Here is an 11,598-nt window from a genome sequence, read left to right as displayed (position 1 = left end):
CTAAGCCTGGGGCACACCGGAGGCATCACGTCGTTGTTTTAAACAGAAGCCATTATAGTTCATGAGTGGGCAGACAGGAAGCGCCGCGCCACATCCCAGAAGCGCCAAGGTGCTGAAGATAGGCACCAGTCCTATCTCAAGCGCCATGGCGCCACTGTTTACACCACTGTGGAGTACTTTACAACAGACATTACGACGTGGAACGGCTTTACGGCACAAACCTAACCACAGTTTTGATAACTTTACAGTACTGTTGACCTTAAAATAGTCTAATAAATGGTATACTTACCCATTTTTTATTGTATAAACAATAGAGTCACTTCGCGCTTCCTGTTCTCAAGTCCCGTGTGATGTTGTGACTATCCCGCAGGACTTTCCAAGAAGCGCTCAGCAGCGTGGCGCGTCCTGTGTGACCACCTGACTTCTCTAAACCACGGGCGTGATGCGGCGCGTCCGCCTCTGGTGTGCCCCAGGTTTTAGCGAACGTATGTCCTGGACAATTTTCCCCCACTCAGAAATATACCGGAACTCTTATAGTGGAGACACGGCGCTGGTCTTTGTCAGGTTCTCCAAACTGGGATCAGGGATCTGTAACCTTTACATTCCAAAGAGACATTTTTGCCCACAGTCCACCGGAATAGAAGTTGTTCCGAGTCGCAGCTGTGACAGCACCTTTTGAAAAAATATCCACCCTATTCTTGGCGAAACTCGTGGAGAAACGATGATGCGAGCAACATCTGGTGAAGAACCGAATGTGGCGCATACCCACTGGTTTGCATGAGGTTTTGTTGCTAGAAGCAGTTTATTTAAACATTTTAAGAGGACTTTAAAAAGTATTTACCCCCAAAAAATACTTGTGTGGCTCGGGAAGATGTCGCAGTTGTTTAAACAACCAGAGAAAATAAAATATGTGACAACAGCGATGTTTATAACATGCACCTCAGATTTTAGGATTGTCCTCCCACCCCTCTAGCGCCGTAGGCAGGAGTGTAACGGTATCCCATTTGAGCTGACAGCTGGTGTTACGTGTTCTGACTCTAAAGGCCCGTAAACAGAGGATTAGTGCGAGGGGATCGTATCGTCTCAACCAGAAGTTGGTCGCATTTTTCACGCAAAGGCTCCCGGGTTATAGGACCAAGGTGGATATTTGTCATTTTATTTTAAAAATCTACGGAAGAGGATTAGTGCCACTGAAAATAAATCTCTTTTTTGCATGATTCTGGTAGAAGCGGAAAGTGCAGAAGTGAAATCTTTTAAGAAATATGTTTGATTTCTAGATTTTCTTGACACTTTAATAAAGTCAGGACAATCTTTACTTTACACCTTTGGAAATCTTTTATTAAAAGAAATCACAAAATGTTCTAAAATGACTAAAACCAAATAAAACAGAAATTTGTTTTTCTTCAAATGGGACAAAAAGGCCTAAAGATGTGACCACAGAGCAAATAAAGACAATAAATGAATCATGGCAACAACAAAAAAATCTTCTGATTGAAGATTCAGCTTTAAATATTATCACCCTGCATCATTTTACCGAAGTCAGTTTAAATGAATTTCTTCACCTGCAGCAACACTGAAGACCAGATCTTTTCCTGTTACAGCTAACTGATGCTGGATAATGGCTCTCCTTCAATGATGATTGACGTTTGTTTAGGCTTTTATTGCCTTCCTCCTGGAAAAGCAGGAAGAAGCTCGTGTTAATGCACGCATGCCGGATGTTGGTCTCATCATGAAGAACTTACATGTTGACAGATAGTTTGCAACATCACATCGCTTCTTAAAAAATTTACAGACTAACCCTCTTCCTTGTGCTGTAAGGCTGCATGCATAATTGAGGACTGTTTGTGCTTTTGAAGATGCACCAAAGCACGGATGAGTGCAGCTTTTAACACAGCCATGATGATCTCAGAGGTTAAAGGTCAGCAGGACTTCCTCTGGTTCAGGAGAAAAATTTTTTGTTGAAGAAAACACAAAGAATAAATTATTTACGGTGCAGCGACGCCTGGAAGCATTTAACCTCCCTCTGCTCGCTGTCGTGTTTTATCAGGTTTGATTTGGCCTAAAAACTCAAACTTTAATCAAAGATCTCGGCTGTTTTATTGCATTTTACAGATTTATTTTTAATGATGAAATAATATCAAATGACACTGTTTATTTTAATAAAAGAAGATGGTTGGAAGAACATTTCAATTGCTTATTTTTATCATTTATTTGTATTAAACGCTCATTATCTCACCAGAAACGGGGTTATAAAGGAATTTGTAGTTGTTTTTTCGATGTGGGAGCCGCTTTTAATCTCTTTGTAACATATTAAAAATATATTGTGGTGCTTAGAATTGTGTATCTGCTAAAGGATTTTCCTCTGAAAGTTTTCTGATATGGCAGCAGTTCAACATACCGGCTAATTTAATTTAATTTAATTTAATTTAATTTAATTTAAAACACAAATAAAATATTATGAAATTGACTAAAAACAAATACAACAACATAAATCTATCATAAAAAACAACTAAAAATACAGAACATCAACAGTGTGACAGGATGTGGTTTTAGACTTTTTACTAAAAGCAAAACAAACTAATAAATTTATCCTATTTTATTAAAACACAGTTTGCGTTACCTGTACGGGGTTTTGCTTACTCATTTATTTAATCAATTCAAAAATTCATCAGATATGAGAAACATCAGAAAAGTCTTTTACATTTTTAGAGACATTAAAAAACAGTAATATGATATATAATATTTTATATATAATTTGCCACCTTTCTGTCAGTTTAGTCATTGCACCCAATTCTTTGCTGCGTTTTATCTTCTGAAATACGTTTGTGTGGTCTCCTCTTCAAGACCAGCACATAAAAAAGACCGCAAACCAAAGATGGGCAGCAAACAGGAAGTGATTTAGGGGGGTTCATGGTTAATGCAGATTTGATCTTCAATCATTTAACCAGCACGGCAGTCCTTTAAAAATACCCGAGCACATAAAACCTCACCCTGTTTTTATAACTTTGTTATCATCTATTATGATGCAGCCAATCAGCTGTGCTGCATTAGGTGTAATGTGATTACAACTGGGAGATGAGTTTTCTGCTGAGAGTGTAAAATCAACTACCACTTAGACCCTAATGAAGGTGATAATTTACTTAGAAGCAATAAAACTATTTTACACTATAAATCTATTTTAAATATAAATGTCCACATAATAAATATATCAGTGATATTTGTGATGTTTCTGTTTCTCTGGACATAGTATTGTGTTTAAATAATTAGAGCCGTTAAAAGAAAGATAAAGAGGTGAACTGTTTAATATTTGGAGAAAATCCAAACAAATTAGGATTTAAAAACATGAACAAGAATGCAGGAAATAAATGATTAAGGAACATATAAAAGCATCTAGGTAAACAATTACAATAATATCCATTTAGTATAATTTAGTTTTCCGTCTCTGCGTGATTAATTTCTAGTATTTGCGATCAAAAAGCCTTTAGAACGACAGCTGTCGTTTGTCAGTTTGGCCACCAGAGGGCGCTCTGGGATTACGTCCCTTGCGTGAGTCAAAAGGGCGGAGCCAACATGGCGCCTGTAAATATCCTACCTCTGCTGTTTTGTTTATCTTTGGTGTCATTGCCAATCAGAGCCGATATTTTTTTATCTGAACCTTGTTATAAACCCATTAAAGACGATGACAGACCGGACTCAGTCAGGTGAGTGAACACTGAACACGTCACTTCCTGTGGTAACGTCAGATCTGTAGTTGTTTACCTGGTAAATCCCTAGTTTTGATATTTGAGTACTTTTAAGGCTTTTTAGCTTCTTCAGTTCCACAAAAGCTTGATATGTTTGTCTTAAAATTTACAAGATTTTCTTGCTAAGTTTTCTTGAAGAATATTTTTCGGAAGTTTTTTCAGATCCAGTTTATGTACCTGATCGTTTTTTTAAACGAATCTTTTATTTATTCAAGCTACTTCGTACATGTTTATGAGTAAGAGACATTAATCAAATCATCAACAAAGTTGTGCACACTTTAGGCACGTGAAGTAATATAATACATAGAAAATTTTTAAGTGAAAAATATCTGTGCATCATCTAATGGAGTTGCAACATTTGTACTCATCTATTATGATGTCTATCATTTAATGTTATGAGCTGTTATATGTGTTGCTTTTTATTTAGCAAAATTAATTTCAACTCTTTCTAGCTGCAGCTTAGGAGCAGCTGGTTTTCTACTGCCAATGCTGATGCCGATATGCGGAAGGAATGTTCAGCCGATTACAGATATGTGCTGCCGATGTTTTGGGGCTGATATCTGGATGTTTTCCTCATTATTTGTATTCAATTCAACTGTGTTTATATAGCGTCAAATCACGACAAGAGTCGTCTCAAGGCACTTCACACAGTAAACATTCCAATACAGGTCAGTTCATTAAGCCAATCAGTAAAAAGTGTCCTATATAAGGAACCCAGCAAATTGCATCAAGTCACTGATTAGTGTCAGAGTCTTTACAGCAATCCTCATACTAAGCAAGCATGCAGCGACAGTGGAGAGGAAAACTCCCTTTTAACAGGAAGAAACCTCCAGAGGATCCTGGCTCAGTATAAGCAGCCATCCACCACGACCCACTGGGGATCGAGAATGCTAAAATATCACTAAAACCATTTTAAAACACTGAATTTAATCTAAATCTTAATTTAGAGCACTGCTCAGTGTTAAAGTCGGACATTAATTAAAATTAAGCAAACAACTCATTTATTTGACAAAGTTTTAAATATTCATATATATGTTTCTTGCTCACTTTAGGACACGGGCCCGACCACACGAGTACCTAAACGTCTCGGATCTTCCTCCATCGTGGGACTGGAGGAACATCAACGGGAGGAATTATGTGAGCGTCACAAGGAATCAACACATCCCTCAGTACTGTGGCTCCTGCTGGGCCATGGGAGCCACCAGTGCTTTGGCAGGTAACCATGGCAACAGAAGCAAAGAGAGAGGAGGAAATTAAGCAAACTTATTTTTAAATGATTTTATAGCATCCTTTCTGCAAGAAAGAATCATGTCAACTGCCGGTACTGTTCCTGTTTAATTGTAAATGAGTTATTATTATTATTATTATTATTATTATTGTTGTTGTTGTTGTAAAGACAGAGTCAACATCCAACGTGGGGGAGTGTGGCCGTCAGCCTACCTGTCAGTGCAGAACGTGATCGACTGCGGGAGGGCAGGTTCTTGCTACGGAGGGGACCACCTGAGAGTTTACGCATACGCACATAAAGAAGGCATTCCTGATGAAACTTGCAACAACTACCAAGCTAAAAACCAAAGTAAGAGATGTGTTGATCTCAGCCTTGCACTAAATTACACGACCATTTACACGGAGATATTTTTATCTTTGCTTAAGTCTAATTCTGATTTTTGAATCATGGGGACATTAAAAAGCAGCCTTGTGTTGTCACATAACAGGCAGTTTGGTAAAGGACTGATTTTTTTTTTTTTAGCATTTCTCTAGTTGTATCTATGAAAGAATACCAGACATAACATAAAATAGTATTTTAAACCAACATGGGTGTTTTCAAAGAGCTAATTGCTGAAAATCTGCCAAACAGATGATGATCAGCTGATGAAGGATGCAGCTTTCAGCTCCTAGCTTAGGCCTTTTCTGAGTTTTTTGTCTGGCATGTTGTGATCTGTGGGGGAAACCAGAGTATCCGGAGGAAACCTACTCATGCACGGGGAGAACATGCAACTCTACGCAGAGAGACCGCAGCCGAGTTTTGAACCTGCAACTTTCTTGCTGCGAGGCAGCAGTGATAACAACTGTGCCATCACGCAGCCCAGTCAATCTACGTTCCTACCCTCACCTATGGTCACGGATACAAGCTGCCTAAATGATTTTCTCTGCTGGGTAGGCTGGGCTCTCCCTTAGAGATAGGATGAGAGGCTCAGTCAGCTGGGAGGGGCTCAGAGTAGACCCGCCGCTCCTCCATGTTGAGAGGAGCCAGTTGAGGTTGCTCGGGCATCAAGTTAGGATGCCTCCTAGATGCCTCCCTGGTGAGGTTTTCCAGGCACGTCCAACTGGGAAAAGACCACCCTGGTGGTGATGAGCTACAGTGTAGCCACAGCTGCCCTGGGGCACACTGACAGAGGCGGCACCGGTCCCTCCGAGCACCACCAGCAGGCAAGGTGGGTAAAGTGTCTTGCCCAAGGACACGACAGCAACTGACTGAGCAGGGTTTGAACCTGCAACCTTCCGATTACAGGGCGAGTGTTTAAATCCTGCACCACTGTTGCCCCACTGTCGGGGTCACAGACCTTTTTTCATTTTGTCCTTTTGTCCTTGTTAAGCACCAACTGCACTACTAATTGTCGTAGTGAAGAAGAGGACTGAAGTAAAAAAGGAGCAAAAACAGCCCGAAAATATTTTTGTAAGATCATTTAAAAAGAACATGGGAATGTCTGGCTCCTCAGAGGCAAAGGAAAAAGATTCGAGGAGCAGTTTGAAGCTCTTTGGTCTGTTCGTATGTGCGTGATGGCTCAGCGTGGTACATCAGTTCAGCTGCTGCTCAGAGCAGAGACCTTAGTCTTCTCACTCATCCGCTGACTCAGATGCTGCTGTGACTGCAGTAAAAGAAAAACAATAGGACAAAGATGGTCTCTGGGATAAAAACTAGTGTTCATTTTCTGTATAAAGATTATAATCTAAAAGCACATGGTGGTGAAGGTTCTCAGTCATCCAGGTCATGGTAATCCAAAAGGGTTCGAATCAAGGCAGCTGGACTTCTTTGGATTCTTGAAGACGTTTCACTTCTCATCCGAGGAACTTTGTCAATACTAACTGGAATACAGGTCCTTCTCAAAAAATAGCATATTGTGATAAAGTTCATTATTGTCTGTAATTTCCTGATAAACATTAGACTTTCATATATATTAGATTCATTACACACAACTGAAGTAGTTCAAGCCTTTTATTGTTTCTAATATTGATGATTTTGGCATACAGCTCATGAAAACCCAAAATTCCTTTCTCAAAAAATTAGCATATTTCATCCGACCAATAAAAGAAAAGTGTTTTTGATTTAAAAAAAAAGGTCATCCTTCAAATAATTATGTTCAGTTATGCACTCAATACTTGGTCGGGAATCCTTTTGCAGAAATGACTGCTTCAATGCGGCGTGGCATGGAGGCAATCAGCCTGTGGCATTGCTGATGTGTTATGGAGGCCCAGGATGCTTCGATAGCGGCCTTCAGCTCATCCAGAGTGTTGGGTCTTGCGCCTCTCAACTTTCTCTTCACAATATCCCACAGATTCTCTATGGGGTTCAGGTCAGGAGAGTTGGCAGGCCAATAGAGCACAGTAATACCATGGTCAGTAAACCATTTACCAGTGGTTTTGGCACTGTGAGCAGGTGCCAGGTCATGCTGAAAAATGAAATCTTCATCTCCATAAAGCTTTTCAGCAGATGGAAGCATTAAGAGCTCCAAAATCTCCTGATAGCTAGCTGCATTGACCTTGCCCTTGATAAAACACAGTGAACCAACACCAGCAGCTGACATGGCACCCCAGATCCTCACTGACTGTGGGTACTTGACACTGGACTTCAAGCATTTTGGCATTTCCGTCTGCCCAGTCTTCCTCCAGACTCTGGCACCTTGATTTCCGAATGACATGCAAAATTTGCTTTCCTCTGAAAAAAATACTTTGGACCACTGAGCAACAGTCCAGTGCTGCTTCTCTGTAGCCCAGGTCAGGCGCTACTGCCGCTGTTTCTGGTTCAAAAGTGGCTTGACCTGGGGAATGCGGCACCTGTAGCCCATTTCCTGCACACGCCTGTACATGGTGGCTCTGGATGTTTCTACTCCAGACTCAGTCCACCGCTTTTGCAGGTCCCCCAAGGTCTGGAATCGGTCCTTCTTCACAATCTTCCTCAGGGTCCGGCCACCTCTTCTTGTTGTGCAGCGTTTTCTGCCACACTTGTTCCTTCCCACAGACTTCCCACTGAGGTGCCTTGTTACAGCACTCTGGGAACAGCCTATTCGTTCAGAAATTTCTTTCTGTGTCTTACCCTCTTGCTTGAGGGTGTCAATGATGGCCTTCGGGACAGCAGTCAGGTCGGCAGTCTTACCCATGATTGCAGTTTTGAGTAATGAACCAGGCTGGGAGGTTTTAAAAGCCTCAGGAATCTTTTGCATGTGTTTTGAGTTAATTAGTTGATTCAGATGATTAGGTTAATAGCTCATTTAGAGAACCTTTTCATGAAATGCAATTTTTTTGAGATAGGAATTTTGGGGTTTTCATGGGCTGTATGCCAAAATCATCCATATTAGAAACAACAAAAGGCTTGAACTACTACAGTTGTGTGTAATGAATCTAATATATATGAAAGTCTAATGTTTATCAGGAAATTACAGACAATAATGAACTTTATTACAATATGCAAATTTTTTGAGAAGGGAGCATCAAGTTTACATTAAATAAGGGCAGCAGTAGCTCAAGAGGTAGAGTGGGTTGTCCAGTAATCAGAAGGTTGCAGGTTTGAACTTGGCTTCAACCAAAGAATGCTGCTGTTGTGTCCTTGGGCAAGACACTTAACCTTCCTTGCCTGCTGGTGGTGGTTGGGGGAACTGGTAGTGCCTGTGCTCGGCAGTCTCGCCTCAGTTAGTGTACCCCAAGGCTGCTGTGGCCTGATCTCATCACCACCAGCATGAATGTCTGATTGTGTTGTGAAGCACCTTGGGGGGTCGTGGAACCCTAAGAAGGTGCTTTACAAATACAGGCCATTTACCAAATACATTAATTAGAGGAAGAGGCCTTGGGTTTCATCTTTCCAGCATCTACAATGCAGCTTTAAACCTAAACCCAAAACAGTTTCAGTCCAGGTCACCTCCCTCCTGCATCTAATCAAAACAACCATTCCCACACAATAAAACCCAATGACTCCTCAGGGAGTAGGTAGGAGGGGTATTCATTAGTAGTTTCAGCTCTTTAAGCAACAACAGTAACTGTTTATAAGCTGGACTCCCCCATATTCCTGTCAGAATTGACAAAGCTCCTTGAATGAGAAGCAAAACGTCTTCAAGAAACCAAAGAAGTCCAATTGTCTTCATTCGAGCCTCTTTGAATTATCTAAAAGAAGTTAACGGTTAAAATGTTTGACTCGTTCCAGAGTGCGAGCAGTTTAATCAGTGTGGAACCTGCTCCTTCTTCCAATCCTGCGCTGTTGTCAGGAACTACACTGTGTGGAAAGTTGGAGACTATGGAGAAGTTTCTGGAAGGGACAAGATGAAGGCTGAAATTTACACCAACGGGCCCATCAGGTAGATCAGCATAGTTTCCTTCATTTAGCTTTGTTTTAATAGACCTGCAGGCATTCTCTTGCTGGAGCAAAATACACAATGTCTCCTAATCGGAGGGATTTTATTTAATTAAGTAATTTTTAAAGCTTTTGAGTTAAAGTTAAATAAATACTAAAATTTTTCCAGTGCCTTTGATGTTTTTTTTTCTAAGGAAAAGTCTGCATTTTACACTTTTTTAAATTCATAAAATTGTATTGAAGTAAATTTGGTTTCAAATATGTTTTAATTAATTTTCTGTACCACTTTAGATTTTGAAACGTTCCCATTTTTATTTACTTTCTGCAGGTCAGTAAGTCACAGTGAGTAGATGTAGGACAAATAAGATCAATGCCCACAGGAAACGGGTGGAGAGGGGAATTAATCACGATTAACTCACAAATTCGGGCTCTGCAAGGCAGGAGATCCTACAACGGTTACACAGATTTAAAACATGCATGGGATGAATCAGAAGACAACCTTTAATGACCATCAACTAAAAGAATGGAGCAAAAAACACAAGATTAATTAACGTGTGGAAGTCGGTGAGTCCATTTAGAAATAAGTGATGAGTCATGGGTGGGACTGACAGCAGCAGCATCCAGGGACATGAGGAAGACCAAACTAGACGTGTAAACTCTTTCCTCTCCTTTTAGCTGTGCCCTGATGGCAACTAAAGGCCTGGAGAAATACTCTGGAGGACTCTTCTCAGAGTTTCACCCGCTCTCTGTGCCGAATCACATCGTCTCGGTAGCTGGCTGGGGCGTAGACCAAGACGGCAGCGAGTTCTGGATCATCAGGAACTCTTGGGGAGAGTTCTGGGTTGGTTTTTATTTCACACCACGACCTGCCTGCTGTCAGAAACATCAGCTGTATTCATATATAAATGAACCCTCTGAGCTATATAAATTGATATATTTATTTTGGTGTGTGCTGCAGTGGGGAGTATTTTTTAGCTACGTCGGCTTTCTCAGATTGCAGAATGACTAAGGAGACGTTGTGTTTCATGCTTTCAGGGAGAACACGGATGGGCGAGGATCGTTACTAGCGCCTACAAAGGAGGAAAAGGCAACTGGTTCAACTTAGGTGTTGAGAAGAACTGTGCATATGGAGACCCTGTTGTTGCGCACACTCCTGGTTACAGTGATATTTGAATTAGCTGATGTTATTTTCTGAAGAAAAACAATCTCAAGACATCTTAGATTAAGATGTTTGACTGTATCATAATAGTCATATGCTGTTAGAGATTTTTGCTGTAAAGTAGACACTGATTGTGAGATTCAAGCTTCAAAATGTGTACCTATGCTCTCCATCTGAATGCCTTTTCATGCATAGAATCAGTAAATGGCACCAGCAGCTGGAACAGATGACCTGCTGCACATTCTGCACTAGAAAAAAAATTCTGCCATTTCTGTCTGTTCAGGTGCATAATCACACTTTTCACTCAGGGAAACTGTTCCCTCTTAACAGCAGGTGAGCCGCGTCGCTCACAGTTTCAATTTGATGAAACGGCGACGGCAGGTATCAGGATTACTGAGCTGTTTCAGATCACCGAGCATCTGCACAAATGGCTCATAATGAGTGAGTATCTGAAGGGTGGCCAGTCAGAATTGTTTAACTTAAAAAAGAAAAACTCCAGTTGCGTCCTGAACTCGATGTGACTGCTTTTAGTTGGTGTGCAGATGAGATACAGTTTTGGGGTTGGGTTAAACTCTATGGAGGGTTTGTGGAGGGAGAGATTGGGTTTGTTTTTATCTATAAAGCAGATAGAAGATTTTAGAGAACTTTTATTATTAAATTCACGATGGATGTGTGAAAAAGACATGTTAAAAAATTGTCGTTGTTCCAATAAAACGAACCAACAGGTTTGAGCACGAAGCAGCTTTTTGATGAGAGAAGTGCAGAAATGGTTTCTTCATGTGAATCTGTGGGGAAGATTTTAAAAATAACCCTACAGGTTTTATCAGCAAGCTGCATTCTGGGAAACTCAGGAGCCAGTGTTTCAGGAAGTAACTCACTTGAGAGTTAAAGAAGATTTCTCATCTTCAGCTGCAGATTAAAGAGAGCTGATCCCGAAGGAAAAGCTCTCGATTTACGGGTCGATCTACATTCCTACCCACACCTATGGTCACCAGCTTGGTGAACGAAAGAACAAGATCACGGATACAAATGGCTAAAATTAGATAGGGTGAGAAGCTCGGTCATCCGGGAGGGGCTCAGAGTAGACCTGCTGCTCCTCCACATCGAGAGGAGCCAGTTGAGGTGGCTCAGGC

At 40.9% G+C, this 11,598-nt stretch overlaps 1 protein-coding gene across 1 annotated transcript; it reads left to right on the top strand.

The window, feature by feature from the left end:
- The first annotated feature begins 3,531 nt into the window (after positions 1-3,531).
- On the top strand, positions 3,532-11,196 carry LOC107383534 (cathepsin Z). Its single transcript, XM_015956212.2, has 6 exons — positions 3,532-3,701; positions 4,796-4,959; positions 5,140-5,319; positions 9,160-9,310; positions 9,982-10,147; positions 10,342-11,196. Exons 1-6 carry the CDS (start codon positions 3,571-3,573, stop codon positions 10,477-10,479), a joined length of 930 nt encoding a protein of 309 aa, XP_015811698.1. The 5' UTR covers positions 3,532-3,570; the 3' UTR covers positions 10,480-11,196.
- The last annotated feature ends 402 nt before the right edge of the window (positions 11,197-11,598 follow it).

The sequence above is a fragment of the Nothobranchius furzeri genome, chromosome 11, assembly GCF_043380555.1.
Source record: "Nothobranchius furzeri strain GRZ-AD chromosome 11, NfurGRZ-RIMD1, whole genome shotgun sequence".
Lineage (NCBI taxonomy): Eukaryota > Metazoa > Chordata > Actinopteri > Cyprinodontiformes > Nothobranchiidae > Nothobranchius > Nothobranchius furzeri.
This window is presented reverse-complemented; position numbering and strand designations above follow the sequence as displayed.